The 19457-nt window shown below is 39.7% G+C and overlaps 1 protein-coding gene across 12 annotated transcripts in view; it reads left to right on the top strand.

Annotated features, from left to right (window-relative positions):
* ENPP2 (ectonucleotide pyrophosphatase/phosphodiesterase 2) overlaps window positions 1-19457 on the top strand; it is a 636665-nt gene that overhangs the window by 375884 nt on the left and 241324 nt on the right. For all 12 annotated transcript variants that reach the window (XM_069220669.1, XM_069220667.1, XM_069220665.1 and 9 more), the window contains exons 4-5: window positions 1466-1591; window positions 14051-14111. In XM_069220669.1, the coding sequence (XP_069076770.1) occupies window positions 1466-1591; window positions 14051-14111 (187 nt within the window). The remainder of the gene's footprint in view (window positions 1-1465; window positions 1592-14050; window positions 14112-19457) is intronic.

Here is a 19457-nt window from a genome sequence, read left to right as displayed (position 1 = left end):
TTTTTAATGGTCTGTAGTGGGAGATGTTTTCAGCAAACTAGTCCCGATGAAGGTAGTGTCATCAGTATATTTCCACTGAAACACAATGACCATAAAACATTCAGACCAAATCTGATGGACAGTGGGACACTTGAGACCATAGTACTTATATTTTGTGTATCCTACATGATCTAAACAGATCAGTGAAACAAGAAACATCTGGTTGTATACATTTCTCTTCTTTGAAGGATTTAAATTTCTTTGTGATTTATCTTTTTTGTAACTGTTTTTAACTGTTTTAGTGTGCACCATATATTGAAATGTATTGTAATCAGTGAATATACATTAAAAAATGTGCTATATAGGGTCTTAATGAAATAGATGTATTGTTTTGATATATATTATTGTGAAATTAAAAGCCCATCACTCCTAGACATTTTTTTGGCATCATAATTGTGCTTGCCCTTATCCTAAAGAAGGTCTTTTTTTTCCTGTTGTGAAAAAGGTGAGTGTTTGATGTACTGATTGGCTTTATTTTCCCCTATGCTCTGAAAGCCCTTTGCCCCTTAGCCCACCTTCCATAGTCTGGTACTCTATGCTCTCCAGCACTTCAGGCTACGCCACTCACTTTGTTGTCTGTTCGAGCCTCATCTTTGCCTGATGTTTTCTCAAACCCATAAACTTTTTTGTCGAACCCTGGCAATGTTTCACAAACTAAGATCTTTGGAAGTGAAAGTGATTGAAATGGGTACTCAAGTGGTGTCCCTGTAGGAATTCTGAAACTGTGAGATAGTTATTTATACAGTTAACGTTATTGACGTTGTGTGGAATGGCCATTGGTAAAAGTTGCTACTGGCACTGCCGTTTCTCCCACTGCTTTCAAGGGTCAGAAAGGCTGTGGCACGAACAGAAAGTTTTATAGAGCTGTCTAATTTGGGTAGTTTCCACTGCTTGGCATACCCTAGGCCCTCATTAGCATTAGGTGAGGGGCTAAAGACAGGACAAAATGTCAATTCTGTGATATCATTGGGTTCAATGGCTGAATAATATTGATATTGCTAGCCTAGCATTTTGGAGATGGACACATTTTGATGGTCAGCATCCGTATTTAGAGGCTAGAATAAAAACTACTGACAAATCAAAGGGATTTCTTCCATGGGACCTGTTGGTTTTATATATTAGGAGCTCCATATACGTCTGTATCAATTGTAAACATTTGTGATTTGCTTTGCTTTATGAAAAAGTTTTAAAAAACATTTATATGACTGTAAGGGTCTGTTTTCCAAAATAACAGCTTTTTTTCTGCTCACTCTGCATAGTTTATTTGAAGTAGAGAAATCTGTGCTCTGTAAACATGGATCATTGTGGTGGTCCCCAGATTATGGTGGAAGTTGACTAAAGTAAACATGACTTGAAGTATAGAACAATCTATGTTAACAGTTACTTATTTTGTTAAATACTGATCTATATGTTGTTGAAATTGCAGGTCGGGGCTGGGAGTGTACCAAGGATCGATGTGGAGAGGTGCGGGGCGAAGACAGTGCTTGCCACTGCTCTGATGACTGCATGGCCAAGGGGGACTGCTGCACCAACTATCACGTCATATGCAAAGGTAACCAGGGTCAGAATGGGACACAAAATAGACCTGAGCACCAAACATTTGTAATCTGCGCAACTCTGAAGTTCTTAGTACAAGCTGCTAGGGTCCAGGGTGGTTTGTGAGGAGTGGTGGTCTTCGCACATTTATGCTTTCTACAGGCAGGGTTTGTGGCAATGTTCACTATGTTCCTTCCCTAAAAATAAAGATCAAAACGTTGACAAACCACTCGGCTTTACTCACAAGTGTTTTTGGTCTGTCAACCTTGCCTTTGATAAAATACAGGGATGTGGAATTCCTATCACCCGACGCCCAGGACATATTGTTTGCAGTCAAGGTCAACATGTTTTCATGCTTATTTTGTCCTTGGGACAAGTAGGCCCAACCCCAGCAGTACAAACCCTTTGGCTGTCAGTTTACAGAGAGGGGAACTGTCTGCAGTTTAGGTAATATATGTGCCCGTATGTTAATGCTGTTTGAACTTTTATTTATGGTTCATTAATGAGAAACCTTCATTATTAGTGTGAGTGTTGTAAATAAACGTTTTAAGGTCACACTGCGCTACTGACAGTAGTTCCAGTAAAAAAAAAAAAAAGTGTACACACATTTGAAAAGTATCATGTTCCCAGGATGCTCTCTGATTAGATGCAAATGTTTGCAGAAGCTTGTAAGCAAGAGCGATGGTTCTTTGTTTTCAAAATAAAATGTTCAGAAAAAAATGCAAGTAGGGAAAAAAGTTTCACTACCATGAAATTGTAGGTGCTATTTCTGTGAAACGACATTTAGTAAAATGTGTTGATGCATGCTAGTATTTCCAAAAAATATTACTAATGGAAAATCAGTGTAATCATTTTCAACACGATTATGGGAAGCATGAATATAAACAAGCACTGGCAAAGTCAACTGATCTGACATTTTTTTGTCTCTTGATTTCGTCAATGCATGTCTTGTTTTGACATGGCTTTCGTAACACTTTATTGTTGTGGGAGCTGACAGGCCCTCACCACTGTAACAAACACTGGCAAAAAGAAAAAAAAAATGTGGGTCTAAAAAAGTACACATTGCCACCAGTGGTATAACAAAGGCCCCACTTGCCCCTTAGCACAGCACCTGCCCTGAGTGAGTCTGGAGGGGAGAGGGCTTCCATGTTGTTTGCAAGGGACCCCCTCCAATTTTGTTACGCCACTTATCGCCACAATAGTTCCTGGCACTGAACAAAACCACTTTGTGTGCCAATATGCTCCTTGTAGAAGAGCAGAATGAGATCACTCGCAGTAACTCAAGCCGATAGAGAGAGAAATAGAAGTTTAATTAAAACAAAATGTCTTTGTTAATGCCAGACCTAATTAGGGACCCAATTCTTAAAGAAAGTCACAAAAGTGCACCCATCGTATATGTTTTTGAAATAGTGGCTTTTATGAATTCACAAGAATTTACAGAAGTAGACCAGGAAACCGTACTCCTTGAAAATATTTGTGAACTGTATTTTAAAACCAGCAAATATTCTGGTGTAGGTTTGCTCATGTGAAAATCTATTGAGCTTTTACAAGTTCACTTTCCCTCCATCCACTTTTTTCCCAACCCTGGAAGAACTTCTACTTCTACCACTGTAAGGAGCAAATTTCCAAACTTTCTCATTATGGTAAAAGATGATTAGGTTTGCAGACTCAAGGCCATTCCAGCTCTGGAAACACTGCTTACTGCTTCCTCCAGCCCCAGTATGTAGGTTTGTGCAATGGTGGCAAAATTGCTATAGTAGGGATTGAACTTGTAAGTGTGCAAGCATACTATAGTAGTAGACCTAGCATAATCAGAGAGGCTATTATCAGAGCTCTTAAATGATGAGTTGGCTGCTATAATTTGTCGCCACACTACATGGTACCAAAGGACAAGTAGAGTTTTTTACAGGACAAGTAGATGTAAGAAGCAACCTGTCCCATGGACAAGTAGATATTTTAATAAATTCCACACCCCTGAAATAATAGGATCCACAATTCACTTTACTTATTTTCTCAATTTTGTCCCTCGGCCTTTTCTTTCGACTGGTCTCGCTTTTCAACCTCTGCTGTTGCTGGTTTTGCCATCTTAATCTGGATTAGAACATGTTTTGCTGACAGGGTGTACATAGTGCTTTGCAGCAGGCGTAGTTACACTCCAAGATGTTTTATGACTCCACAAAACCCGTCCCCCCACAGTTACAAATAGGGTCCACACACTGCCCTGTCAGACTACCAGATTACCCTTTAGACCAGTCTGAACCTAATTGCAACACAGATCTGCAGTGTACGTACCAAATATGGCAGACGTTTGGCCAAAATAGCCAGGCCCATGTCAGATTTATAAGGTATCCACTTGAGATGAATTTAGGCACAGTGAATCTAAATGTGAAACCTTTACATATTCAGTGACTGTTTAGTTATCTGGTATGTTCAGTGTGCTGAAGCTCCAACATTAGACACATTTTTTTCTCTTTAGATGGAAGGTGCTTTGTGAATCTCCTTTCTAATAACATAGCATGTTGAACCTAACACATTTTATCTTGCACACTTGACTGTGTGCAATGACATACCGCACTGAACATTGCACACTGAACTTTGCATATTTAGTGTAGACCAACAATCATATTGCTTATTTCCCTTGAAACCAAGTCTCCGGGTCAATAGAAACATGGTATTATAATAATACAGTGGGCTTTAAAAGCTTTCAGCATTTTATCTGACGTTTTACTTTTTCATAATCTCCTTCTCTGCAGTTGTTTGTGGCATGGCTCTTGCCGCATTTAAACTATGTTTGTTTCACCCTTCTATTAGTGGGAAAATAAAGAGCCAAGCTGCAAACCCACCAAGATCTGTTGATGCTGTAGACAGGGAAACGTGCTGACTGGATGCACCTAAGTCACCTAACCAGTTAGTTTGTTAGAGTCCTGGGTCCCGAGTTGAGAAGTCAGTCCTATAGCTGCTTTTTCATTTGATTGTAAGAGGGGTTAGTGTGAATCGTGTTGATGTGCAGTCACACTGAGCTATGTATTAAAATTATTGTGTGCATTATGTTATTTACTATCAGAAGCTGGTGAACATGTGAGTGGCTCTTTGATCATTGGTAGCTCTGTAGGTTTTCTGTGTACTGCCAAGATGGGATACGTTTTCCACAGTAAATGTTGAATTAAAGAAAAATAGACCAAGCAATGAAAAACATGTTCAATGCGTAAACACTGGGTTCAATGTTGGTTACAACAGCCAAAGGGTTACAGAGGGACAGTGGTTCAATGGTGCAGTATATGCTAGCACAGCAGGCTAACTTTATGAGTAATCTTGGCACCCATAAAATAAACTATTTTCACTACCTACGCTGTTCTTGAACCGTCTCCAGCAGATTTAGCACAAATGGTCTCTTAATACAGGTCACTACCAGGGTAAGCAAAGCAGCTGTATTAGCAAGCAAGAAATGAAACATCCTGGGAGCAATTTACCCACCTCTCTTATCCTTTAACACTAAATGGCTAATATGTGAGAACTCCAAGGCTTCCCAGAAGTTCATCTCTCACCCCCTGTCCAAACAAAGAGATACAAATGTGATTTATGATGCCTTATTCCGTTGCTAAAACGTTTTTAGTCTGAGATTTTAATGTAAACTTGAACTTTGACTCTTAAACAAGTAGAAAAGGGGTACAAGAGGTAAGCAAATCGAAGGGTTGGCTCAAATAATAAAATAAGTACTTCATGCCCCTTTTCCATTTTATGGAAGTCTTTATTTACTGGTTTCACTGTAATAAATGACACTGTTGATTGCCAATTAATGTACTCCAAATTCGTTTAGAGTGATTAGTTTTCTGCTTTAAATATGGCTCTATTCCTTTGAAATGTTGCACATTGAAAGCAAACTCTATCCACAAATAGGTATGTTCCACCTTTCAGTTCCACTCAGACGTTTGAAGATGCAGAACATTGGACATTTGGAAAGTAATACTCATGCTTGCATAAGAAGGCCTGCTCCTCTACTGAATAAAACACCCGAAGGAATCTTATTAAAGTGCCCAGTCCAAGATGGTTTCCATCAATATCTGATCGACTGGCAGGGAGGGTTTCTGCGTGCAAATCTGTCCCACTTTTGGTTGCCCAGTGCACGCAGACAGCTAGGACTGAGAGCGGTGTAGTTGCTATATGGACTTTGGTACTCTTCTACTGGACCTATCTCTCATTTTGTTAGATCTTGCACATAATGATAAAGTGTAACATTCACAATAAGAATGACAGACACGAGCTAAAGTTTAAAAGTTTACTAATTGTATATAATACAGAAATACATATGCTTGGACCATCAATCAGTTACCATAATGGTACGTAAATCTTAAGTACAAAGAACTCAGTAAAGTCCAATAGAAAATCAAGCTTACATATGCCTTCTAAAGTGAGAAGAAAGAGGTCTCTCTTACAGTGAAAAGATCCTTTTATAGAACATAAGACAAAGGATTTCATAAATTCACTACACAAGAACAGGGGCCCCAGAATGTGCACCAATAGGGAACGAGGAACAAGAAACATTTTACTACAGAAAAAATTCAAAGATTCTCTCATAATACTTATATATTAGATTTAGAAATTCTATTCGGCTCACATGAGCTAACACATAGTATGTGATACAGCCAGGTTGTCCTTGGTTAGGTGCATTGTTTCCAGTGTGACTGGGAAAGATTCGGTCTTCCAGTGTAAAGCTCACAGTTCTTTATTACAGCAAGGAAAACAACAGCAGCAGTGATCACACGGTGTATTACGATGTCACATTTTAAATGGAACAAAGTATTAAAGCTGGCTTATCTTAGCATAGCATAGGCCTAATTTCTAATACATTAAACACCACAATTTAAACATGGATTCCACAGAGGTATCACAATTTGGGATAATTTAAAACACTTCGCATTTGCTTAGTGGAAGACTGTCTTCCCACTTTAGCATACTGGTTTACACCATCCTTTTATTGATACTGAAATGAGTCATTGATTATTAACCTAATGGTTCTGCTAATGGTTGTGCAACCAATCTATAATGCCATTTGTCTATAAATGAGGAGATCTAGGTGGTAATTCACAACCAGGAAACATGATATATTAATCACCTTGTAACTCCAATCATCACATACTTTATAACCACTTACACACATACCCAAAAGACACATCTACACACACACACCGTAAAATTGTGTGGGGAATAAATGAACAGAAACAAAAATGTTGCTAATTCTGGTGAAGTAGAAACTTAAAATGCAAAAATAATTTGTACTCCTTGTTTTTATTTGCAACAAAAAAGATCCCCCAAGAGTTTTGTTGAGAAAAGAATTCAGACACAAAATTCTGACAAACGATGGTGAAGTAAAAACCTCAATTGCAAAGATAATTCTTTGCTCGGAGTGCCTGCATTTGCAAGATAGCACTTTCCTCCACAGGATATTGTTGAGAAGAGACGCTTTCTAGAAATATGCGATTATGACGGACACTGGATTGGAAAGGTGTAGATGTTCTTAAAAGGCTAACCTTTTTTTTTAATTTAATTTTTTAATTTTTATTTTTTAAAGTTCCTGCAAGATTGATATGTTTTTCTTCTCGCCTTGTGATAAGGTAAATCATACCTACGTTCAGGTGTCCTTGTTAGATATCACTGATTGGCCCTATATGAGATGTACAGAGTCTGGTTTTTGACATATATAGCATGGTGAATTTACCTCTAGAGAATAATATTCTACCAGTGGGAATAGTTAATTCTCCATCATCACGAAGCTGATGGCCATAAAAATGTAGTTCCCATAGCCATGGAAGATATCAAGTCAATGTGGAGTTCAGTAGAGCCACTAAGTTATAATTTCCAATGCAAAATATAACTGATTCCAATGTAGGCTTTTTGTGATGTAATATCTAGAATCCTTTGTAGATTGCTTTCCATGGAATGCATTACGCATCGGAAAATCCTTTACTTGTCCAAATGCTGCTAAGATGGTAGGCCTCCCCTTGAAACTGCTTTTCGATTTTCTAGCGGCACATAACCACTGCTACATGTTTTAGCAAGCATTCCTTCAAGCACAGTAGTTTTAATACAGATGAAGAGATTTGAAGAATAGTTCAAAGGAAAGTGCCAGCTTGATCCATGCTGCACATTACCATTGCAATGCATATATTTTTTCCTATTCTATATTTTCATTTTCTAGTAAATGAGGAGGCTGAGCCTATGAGTTACAATATTATGCTTTGTGTTGGGTCCATCTTGATTACATAAAGATCTCTATATGTGGTTCACATTGCTTTTAGAGCTACATAAGTTATTATGACATTCAGTCTTGTACAAGTAGTAAACATCCAAACTCTTGAATCATGGCAAAGGCTTAATGTGCTCTTTGCCCAATCTCCCCCAAAAAAACGAGAGACATCCTCAGTCAGGGTGGAACTGCATCCTCTTTTTCTTATCCATTACCGAGGAGTCCCATTGACAGATAGCATTTTGATGCTTGTGCAAGAAGTCTCAAGAACATCCAATGAGGTGCCCATCTCCCATGTGTTCCCTGGTACCATCCTACCTCTACCAGGAGACCCTCCCACACATTAAAATCAAAATCCCACATTGTAATTGTTCTTTGCTTGTGTTTTTCATTGAAAAAATATTTTACGGTTAAGATGGTTGTCACTGGGTAGTGTTTGTCATCGTCTCCCATATGACGTTGAGATGTAGCTCTGCCTCTCATTACACACTAGCCCATCTTTCAATCACTGTTTCATCCGAAAAGCTTTTTCCCATTTATATTGACCAAAATCTGGCAGCCATGTTTGTTTGCCACACCTCTGCTGAGGAAGTTTCTTAACTTAGTGCCACATAATGCATGAGACACTGTGGTCAGAGCATTGACACTATCTAGGTTGAACTATGTCAATGCTCTGTACTTGGGTCTCCCTTAGTATTTTGTCCAGCATCTTCAAGTAATTCTGAACTTGGCTGTCCACCTACCTTATAAATTGCCTAAGCACACATCAGTATCCCAAATCCGGGAGAGACTGCACTGGTTACCGGTCTGGCAACCCATAATGTACAAGGCACTGACATTGACACATCAAACTCTTCACAACAAAGGACCCAGGTACTTAAATGAGAGGACTATGGAATATAGACCAGGAAAGTCCCTGCATTCTAGTAGTGCTGGTCTAATTGTGGTTCCCTGATTTAAAAAAACGAAAAACAAAAAAACACAGAGGAGGGTCCTTGTTTTGCAGTTAATGCAGCCAGCATGCAGAATCAGTTGTCTGGGCATCTGAGATTCTCTACGGAGGAAACAAAATTGAAGAAAGGACTGAAAACATTATTATTAAAATGTTCGTGATTGCGTGATCCCTGTGGTTCCTTGTTTCTTTCCGGGTTCCAGGTGCTAAAGCACCAGGACACTCTTTTTGGGTACCTGTGCACTGCAGAACTACCTCTCAATCATCCATCCATTCATTCATTCATTCATTGTTTACCCTTTTGTGACTATCCCTTTGTACAGGAAGACCTGCTTAGGTTGGGCATACTTTTAAGAATAACTAAAATTTGGAACTCCCAACCAGCCCAAATTCTAAGAATCCTGTCGTCTCTCTGTGGACCCCATCTTAAGCAAAAAAGCAATTTGCTTACAGAAGGCTTTACAAAAGTATCCATACTTAATGAAATCCTTTCATGAAGCAGACTTGGGGAAAATGCATGAAAATTCTAAACCCCAGGGCCACCCTGGTCTGTATTAATAAGGTTTTACCATAACAACCTGACGCTCTTCTGTGTTATTAACATACATATGTGCAGACCCAGGACTGCAGGAACAAAACTTGAACACCTGTCTAGCCATCATGCACAACACCCGAAATAGGACACGCTTTAAACATACACTCAGCTAACCATACACAAGTTTGGCTTGTGGTAAACCAGATTTCAATCCAAAATGGTTACATAGGTAATATAACACTATGTAAATGCTAAGTGCAGCAGCACATTGTAATTAGATGATTCAGCATGAGCAAGATTAGCAGACCAGTTCCATAAATATAATTCTGCTTGTGAGATACCTTTGATCCACCACAGTCCAGCAAACTGAATTATGAGTGCTGAAGCACACTTTAGGGCTCATATCCAAAATGTGGAACTTCTCGAGTAAGTAACTTTCTGTTAAATTATCAGAAGCCATGCTCCTCATTCTTATTCAAAGCATCTGACCACATATCTGATCCTATGACTGTTTTAATCCTTCAAATGTCCCTGTCATCAACAAGTCCTGATGCAAACTCAACACTACAAACAAGTTTGGAACTTGATTGACACTAGTACATACAAACGTTTTTCGCTTTAATCAGTTGCCTTTGAAAAGGATTACAGTAGATTGTAAATAGGAAACATACTGCAAAGTCCTTGTCTGTTTATAGAGCCGTCATTTACTCATTTCTGTGTGGTTTCACATTGGGACATAGCGCACTTTTATAGTTTTGTTTGTCTGTTCAATACTAAATACAATATTTGTGGCATTTGAATAATTAAATTCACTTTGTGTTTCTTTCCTGAATAACGCGAAATCACATATAAGGCCAGACTGAAATCATGGTTTTAAATTATTGTATGCACCCCTTTTTGGATGCATTATCTACTGAATCATCTGAATTCATACCTGGCAGAAGACAACATTGGGGTATTCTCGAAGTAAACTAAAGTGCAGCTAGTCTGGAGGGTTGAGGGCCAATCCTTTTTCACTCTCTTGTTGAAAGAGATCAGAGGAGAGTGTTTGAATTAATACTTCAACATAAAGAGCCTGACTATATGACCTAGGCAGATGGAATACTCTGTCAGAAATGTGACGGATATTCTGTTTGCCGTATTACAAGTTCCATCCTATCCTATGAAACTTGTAAAACGGCAGGTGGGATAGCTGTGAAAGGGGGTCAATAAAGTATGCAAATATGAAGTGTTGATAAATTTTAAGAGCATCTCCAAACCTGGGGCTTATTATTGCATCCGTGTTCCCCATTTTCTGGAGTATCAGAAGCTCATTGGATTAGTTTTTCAGGCCTTGATGTTTGTCACCAGCTACTTTCCCATAAAGTTTATATCCATTGAGAACTCTTTTCCCATCATGCTGCTGTAGTTGATTGAGTCTGCATGTATAGATTTATTTTCTGCAGGTGATTCTTAATTTGATTGATCATATGAATTTAGTCAGCAAAAGGTGGCTGGTATTTACAATCTGTCACTGCTGTAGTATGAGAACCTCCTGTGGTTAGAACTTCTACTTTAAGTGGTCGAACCTCATAGTTGGCTGGTAGTGGAACCAAGAGTCAAACCACAGTTCGTGCTGGGATGTTGGCCTCAAACGTACCCTCGCATAAGGACATTGTTGAGCTCTGATGTGTTTTTATTTAGCTTTTGTTGAGCTATTTGATGTGTATGTCACGTTGAGTTACTTTAACTGTGATTAAGGTGATTCCCTTTAAAAAGGAGAATTTGACTAGTATCAGGGGTGTGGAATTTATTAAAATATCTACTTGTCCAGGGGACAGATTGCTTCTCAAATCTACTTGTCCTGTAAAAAGATCTACTTGTCCCTTTGGTGCCATGTAGTGTGGCGCCAAATTATGGCAGCAATCTCATTATATAAGAGCTCTGATAATAGCCTTTCTGATTATGCCAGGGCTACTACCATAGTAGGGCTTGAATACTTGCAGTTTCAATCCCTACTGTAGCAATTTCCTTTTTTTGGCACCTTTCTGCAGATCTGCATACTGGGGCTGGAGGAAGCAGTCAGCAATAGTTCCAGGGCTGGAATGCCTTTGAGTCTGCAAACCTACTAACCTGCATGTTTTAAAGATTTTTACCAGCTTCTCTCTAATATTTTCCCATAATAAGAAAGGTTGGACATTTACTCCTGACAATGGCAGAATTAGAACTTCTTCGAGGGTTGGGAAGAAAGTGGCTGGAGGGAAAATGAACTTGCAAATGCTCAATAGATTTTCACATGAGCAAATCTACACATCGTATTTACCCACGCTAAAATACAGTTCACAAATATTTTATAGGGGTACGACATATACCATGGGTGCACTTTTGTGACTTTCTTTAAGAATTTGGGGCCACAAGTAGGTAGGTTCAGATTTGTGACCTGCAAATTGCGAGTCGCAAATCCGAATGTAGGATGGTGTCCTTGACACCATCTGTGATTCGCAAGGGCTTCGCAAATGCCCACATCATGAATAATCATGAGGTGGGTCGCAATTTGCGACCCCCTCACGAATGGTGGCCTGCTGGAGACAGCAGACCACCATGTCTGTGACTGCTTTTCAATAAAGCAGTTTTTTTTGTAATGCAGCCCGTTTTCCTTAAAGGAAAAAGAGATGCTTAACAAAAACGAAAAATGAAACGTTTTCGTTTCATTTTTTCAGAGCAGGCAGTGGTCCACAGGACCACTGCTTGCTCTGAAAAAATGTTTACAGTGACATTCACAATGGGAAAGGGGTCCCATGGGATCCCTTCCCTTTTGCGAAAGTGTTAGCACCCATTTGAAATGGGTGCAAACTGCGATTGCGTTTGCGGTCACAAAACAATCCTACATTGCACTGTGAGTTGCAATTAGGAAGGGAACACCCCTTACTAATTGCGAGTCGCAAACCCGTTTTGTGATTCGGTAACCAGGTTACTGAATCGCAAAACTGGGTTTGTGCATCGCAATGTGCTTTTTGCACGTCGCAAACCGCGAAAGTCGCTGTTTGCGACATGCAAAAAGCTACCTACATGTGGGTCTTGGTCCCTAATTAGGTCTGATGTTAACAAAGACATTTTGTTTTTATTAAACTTCTATGTCTCTCTCTTTCGGCTGGCTTTACTGTGAGTGATCGCATTCTGCTCTTCCACAAGGAGCATATTGCCACACAAAGTAGTTTTGTTCAGTGTCAGGAACTACAGTGGCAATCAGTGACGTAACGAAACTGGAGGGTGCCCCTTTGCAAAGAACATGGAGGAGCCCCCTCTCCAGACTCACTCAGGGCAGGTGCTGTGCTGACGGGGCCCCCTGGAGGGCGGCTGCGGGGCCTTTGTTATGCCGCTGGTGGCAACGTGTGCTTTAAGAGTTCAAAAACTTTTTGGGGGGGTTTTGCCAATGTTTGTTACAATGTTGAGGGCCTGGTAGCTCCCACAACAATAAAGTGTTACAAAAGCCATGTCAAAACAAGACACGCATTGATGAAACTAAAAGACTTCTAAAAATATGTCAGATCAGTTGGCTTTGTCAGTGTTTGTTTATTTTCATGCTTCCCATAATCGTGTTGAAAATGGTTACACTGATTTTCCATTAGAAATATTTTTGGGAAATACTAGCATGCATCAACACATTTTACTAAATGACACTTCATTTGTATATAATCAGAGAGCATTCTGGGAGCATTATACTTAGCCTCTTAGCCTAAACTTTTCAAACATGTGTGTACACGTTTTTTTTTTTGTACTGGAACCAACGTCAGTAGTGAAGTGTGACCTTAAAACATTTATTTACAGCACGCACCCTAATAATGAAGGCTTTCAAATAATGAACCATAAATACAAGTTCGAACAGCATTATCCTTTGGAAACACATTACCTCAACTGCAGAGAGTTCAACTCTCTGTAAACAGGCAGCCAAAGGGTTTGTGCTGCAGGGGGTTGGGCCTACTTGTCCCAAGGACTAAGTAAACATAAAAACTTGTTGCCCTTGACCCCAAACAAGATGTCCTGGGTCGGGCGATAGGAATTCCACATCCCTGTAGGGAAGACCACCAGCCTGACATAAAAGGACCTCTTTAATGTGATAGACCTTTCTACTGGATCTTGATCAGCCAAGTACTCTGATGCAGGTTGGAGTAACACAAAACCTTGCACACGCCTTCTGTCACATGAGCTGCTTCAAAAGGCAATGCAAAGCAGAAATGTGGATTGCTAATGTTATAGCTGCTGAAATTAGCAGAACCTAAATCTAAAATTGACAGAGAATTGAACCATGAATTTTGCATATCTTCTTGGGAAATCTATCTTGTCCTACTCATTGTACAATATGATTAATATAATGCGGTGCAACTGTTCAAAGAGAAAGAGGTCTGAGCAATTAGATACATACTATCTGGAAAATTAATAAGATACCATAGCTGTGCTCTGCTGTTAGCTTTTATTCAATACAGATAACACTAAAAAACAATTGGGCCTCTACTATATATTACAACCTGTGAAAAAGGAGCTGGTAATGGATATTTTAGGCATGATTCATTTTCAAATGGGAAGGGAAAATCTAACATTTGCAACTTTGAGCTTAATAAAACAGAATAAAATGCAAGTATCAATATATTTACCTATAATTTTTCGAAAGTGCTTACAGTAACTGTTTTTAATGACATATCAATTACCCTTGTAACCCCAGCTAAAAATGTGTTTTCTTGGTACATTTCTGTTATTTTTGTTTTAGGGGAAACTCATTGGGTGGAGGATGATTGTGAAGAGATTAAAGCACCGGATTGCCCAGCAGGGTAAGTGTATCTTTGCTTTTATATAGCATAGGTATTCATTTTCACTGTATAGATTACATGCATTACAAGTAATAGGAACAGTTGCACTAATATATGTGCTAAATGTTCAATTCATACTTTTTCTTATATGAATGTTGGCAAACAGAGTTGGCATTGAGTTATAGCTTTCTTTTACTTTCTTCAATTTTTTTTGTTGGACAACTCTTTCCAATGCTGACATATTTCACTCAGTGTGTACATGCACTGAAGTATAACTTTCTCTGGATTAACAATGTAAAACACATAACATAAAATCCTCCTTCTCTCCCCTCCACCCAGCACCTCACATTACCAAGGACATCTTGAAGGTACCTCCACTCCCTGTTCCAGTAGCTTCCTAGTTTGTTGTTCACTGTGATATGCTTGTTTTGACATTTGTCTCAACCAGGGCTCGAATCGTTGGTGAATAAAGTGTGCATGAGGCAATTGTAAGGAGTGTTCAATTGCGAGGATTCATATTTTTTCACATATCTTTTCAGCTCTCAAAATGTTGTTAGTTCCTCCACTACATTCATATCCTATAGATTCTGTACCCATATCCTGTCTGTTGGGGTTTATTTTTTCTCCCACAAAACATAATTAGTTTCTTGCCTGCCCCGAATAAAAAAAAAAAAACAAAAAAAAAACCCTGAGCAGTTTGCTTGAAGTCCTTTTCCAGTTATCCTGCCCACTTTCAATTTTTAGTAGACCTGTGGATGGATTTCTTTACATACCATTTACAGTTATTGTACCCCCTTCAGAATGATTTGATCTCTTCACAGTTCCACCAAAAGTGCATTCAATTATCTATTTCATCACCACATCTATTTCACATCACCAGTAGATACTTTAAGTCATGAAATAAGTCTGTTTCAATCTGTTAGGAGTCTGATTCCAAGTCTTAAGGAGTTTGTTTACCTCCTGTTGTTGGATATTTCTAAAGCCTTTATATAGATCGCGTCGTGTGCTAGCATTCTGCCTTGCTAAATTCCCTTCCCACTTCTAATTGCCAGTGTGACTGGCAAGACTACCTGTTAGCTGAAAGGTCACCAATTAGGAGATTATATAATCTTTAGACCTTTAATCATATCATAAACTGTGAGAAATGTTTCAAATGGAGTTAATGGATTAAAGCCTGTTTCATTGAATTGTGGTTGCATAATCCAGCGCCTGGTCTCATTGTATTGTATTCAGGCTGTTTGAGATAATCAAATTGATTGCTTACAGTCTATAAAAGACTTTATCCGTTTCTTGTCAAACATTTCCCTTAATATTAGATATCCTCCCTTCTTCCAGCCATCCAATCTCGTATTGTCTGACCCAGGAAGAATTCGGGGATAGAGTGGATGGAAGTGTAGTCGACTAAAGCAGTAGCCAACCCATGCTCTTTTGCCCCATTGACGCATGTCATTGGAAATGGTTTATCTATTTTTGAGATGTATGGCAATTTTCATTGCACTTTTTTTTTTAAAATCCGGAAATATCTCAGTGGGAGTAGATCGTGTTGTATGGTTTCAAAGTACTGAAATATATGCAGGCATGCCAAACCTTCATGCAGTTGATCAGTATTTTGTTTTACTTTTGTGCCTCATCCGCTCTCCTCCCCATATGAACTTGATCTGGCAGGACATTTATGTTTGAGGGATCAGCATGGATAATGCTTGCAATAAAAATATTAATTAGGGAAGGATGTTTATTTTACCACATTGATCCTTCCTAGCCAGGATATATATTGGCCATCCTACTTGGTTAAGTCTGACAATATCTGGGCTCTAAGGCGGGGCCAGTTTGCTTTAAGACAGTTCTCGACTGAGCCTGTAATGTATAGTCCTAAGTTCATATGGTTAAGTCTGACAATATCTGGGCTCTAAGGCGGGGCCAGTTTGCTTTTGGACAGGTCTCCATAGAGGCTGTAATGTATTAGGGGAGACTTTGCCCATTTCATTAGGCCAGGGATCTCCAATGAGTACTTTGGGTGCTACCAATAGCGATACTCGGACCCTAGACGTAGCTCTCAGAGATGAAACCAAACCCAGTACCTCATTCAGAGGATATGTGCTTATGAAACAAAGTCAGTACTGCTCATCTCAAGACCCTTTGAGTGGCCAATGGAAGGATCGTATGTTAACATCCAAACACACGGTTAGCCTACAGGATCTGTCACGCAAACGTATGTATCTACTCACAATCTAGCAAAGTCACAAAGAAATTTGCCATGTTGTAGGCCCTACTCCATCACTCACACTATGAGGAGTATAAACAAGGCAAGTTAAAAAGGGTGCCATCAGTAGTGAAAGGAATAACCAATGTGAAGCCACCAAAGTCTGGGCCTGCAAAAGCCAGAGTGAAAATGTGAAAGGTGGGTGCATGTTGAGCCCAGGAGCTGGGGAAAGCAGGGTCTGGATCCAGAGATGAGATAATTAAGAGCCTCAGGTGCATGTGTTATTGTTTGTGCATGTGTATATTTTTGTGTGTGTCTCTGTGTGGCCCTTCTGAAAAACAGTACTGGTCAATGAAGGTATGCCTGGTGTTCAAGAGCACCAAAAATATATACTGCACCTATTATAAGGGGTTAATCTCAGGCACAACTGTATCTGTTAATTCAATAACCATGGTAATGGCATAACAGTGGTCATCCTTGATGTATTTTGGGCATTCGTAGTCTAGGTGTGGCCTACTGGCAGCAATCACTGGCCTATTAAGAGCATAGCCTTCCCTGACATAATAGTGGCTCCATTTGCATAATAATATGGACATCCTGGCCATTATGTTGTATATTCTTGGCACGTTGGTGGCTGTGGTATAATGGTGGGCATCATAAGCATGTTATAGGCATCCATGGCCTATGATTGCACCGTCTCTGAGTTTGAATAATATTCTGTCCCGGTGAGGGATTTGTACATGTCATTATATGCCAAACTTTGGGTGTTGCTTACTTACTAAAAATTAAAACTGAATAATATTTTTCAGGAAAGATTTTCAATCTGTAAATTGAGTTTGTTTGGCCAAAATGAAAAGTAGAACTTGCTAAAAAAAAAAAAAAAAAGTGTATCTTCAGAAACTGATCATCTGATAAAGGCTGGTGGTTCTGTTTCCAAAACACATTTAAAGCTGTTGGTCAGCTGAAAGAATTGGGTGGTCACTACTGATAATCCTTCACTAGTAATGCTAACATGTGGTCTCTATTTTACAGTAATAAAATGTTTTGGTAGCTCAGGCGGATTTTCCTTGAGCACAAGGAGCTCTAACTATAGAAAAAGTTGGAGGCCACTGCATTAGGTAGAGGACTTGTTATTGCACCCCTGTCTTTTAGTATTGAAGTCAAGATCCTTTCAAAATCTCCCAGGCACCTTGTGATGTCAGGTACAGAGACTTCAAATTTTGGTCTTCATCGAAAAGTCTAATTCTGTGTTGCTCAGCTCCAAATCATACCCCTTAAATAATTCAATTTTTTTTGTCCTCATTTCACCTCTCATGAGCACTCTTTATATGCATGACTCTCAGTTGTGCCCTTTCTCTGGTCCAGATTCAGTTGGTAAACTGTGCTCTGGTTCCATGGCGTAAACTCCCAAGCTGTTACCGACTTAAGAAGTGTAATCATCAGACTCCTCCTTTGCCCTCATCCACCACTCAGCTGGTCCCTAAATTGTACTTTCTCCTTCCCTTTCATACACTTCTTATCCAATTCATGGAAGTATCTTACTTAGTTTCACCACTCACACTGGGTCGGGGTTGTGGATGATGCCAATTTTTGCATATTTCTATCTTTGCATGGAGAACTAGATTAAAGATTCTTACATTGATTTTTAGTTGTTTTTACTTCTCCAACATCCTTTTACAGCATGCCAGAGAGAATCATAATAAGACTTACCGCCAAAGCCTTACCCACACTGAGCCAGTATGCCCTCAGACTGGGACAGCTTTAAGGAGGTGTGCTTGAAGTATTTACAGTCTGCTACTAAATTTGGTTGAAGGATTAGGATGACACCTGCTATTCCATATTTCAGCAAGCTGTCGCCAGTGTGGGATTCCTCTGGGACTAAAGAGTGCAACACAAATCGCCTAACGATTCCCTGAGAGAAAGTGGTATAAGCAAGTGGGGGTAGGTAGTGGAGGGAGGACAATGTTACCTTGGGACATTTGGAAGAGGATCACAAACGGGACATTATTGAGATTTGAATACCAGCAGATGACTGCATGGCTCAAAACTCAGGGATGTACGTACCATGAGACAAGTATAGCAGAAATGGAACTTCAGAAACCTCAGGCCAGAAAGTATCATTGTGGTACCAGCATTTCTGGAAAGCAGCAGATCATCACACCAAGTTTGGGACAGATACTTGCCGAATGCAGAGCTGGAGGAGAGATGGCAAGTATCAATGGATATGCTTTGTTAAGTAGTTAAGTTAGCTGCACTAAGGAGAAATCCCTTTATTCACTACACAGAGCATATTGTATGCCCCTGAAGCTTGCCAAAATTAAAAGGAATAGGGACTCCATATGTAGGAGGTGTGTAGCTCAAGATGCGGATGACGTTCATATGTTTATCAGCTGTACCAATTTGAGTTGATACTGCCGCTAATGAATGTAATGACTGAATTGTCCCTTATAAGAGTTGCCACTGGCTCAATAGCAAAGACTGAAAGGAAGGACAATAGGCAAACATGTCTTGTTTCCTTTGAAGTTGAAATTTGTCAGAGGTAATGCCATTGACTCCGATTCTGGCCTATGGCTCTAAGTAATTTGTCAGAATCGGTTTTGTCATAGTTGAACCCATTCCCATCTTATCTATTACCACTTTAAGGAAATCCTGGATTACCCAATCAAACACTTACTCCAGCATTGGAATGTTTATACATTCATGTTAGACCTGGCATTCTTGGTGTGGTCTCCCCTATCTTTTTTGCCTCTGCTTCCCATGCTTGACTGTGTGCTGGACTTTGTGTTTGCTGGTTTTGGTACTCTGGGCACTTTGCCACGGCTGACCAGTGCTAAAGTGCAAGTGCTCCCTGTGTAAATTGTAGGTGTAATTGGCTTTACTGTGATTGGCATATCTGATTTACTAGTAAGTCCCTAGTAAAGTGCACTAGAGGTGCCCAGGGCCTGTAAATCAAATCCTACTAGTGGGCTTGCGTCACTGATTGTAAACATGGCTGAGACCCGCCACTGCAGTGTCTGTGTTCAGTTTTAAACTGCCAATGCAACCTGGCAAGTGTACCCAATTGCCAGGCCCAAACCTTTCCTTTTTATACATGTCAGGCACCCCTACAGTAGGCCCTAGGTAGCCCCATGGACAGGGTGCAGTATATGGTAAAGGTAGGTGATGTA

This window comes from Pleurodeles waltl, chromosome 2_2 (genome assembly GCF_031143425.1).
Source record: "Pleurodeles waltl isolate 20211129_DDA chromosome 2_2, aPleWal1.hap1.20221129, whole genome shotgun sequence".
NCBI classification, from domain to species: domain Eukaryota; kingdom Metazoa; phylum Chordata; class Amphibia; order Caudata; family Salamandridae; genus Pleurodeles; species Pleurodeles waltl.
The sequence above is the reverse complement of the archived record's forward strand: the minus strand, read 5'-3'. Positions and strand labels throughout refer to the sequence as shown.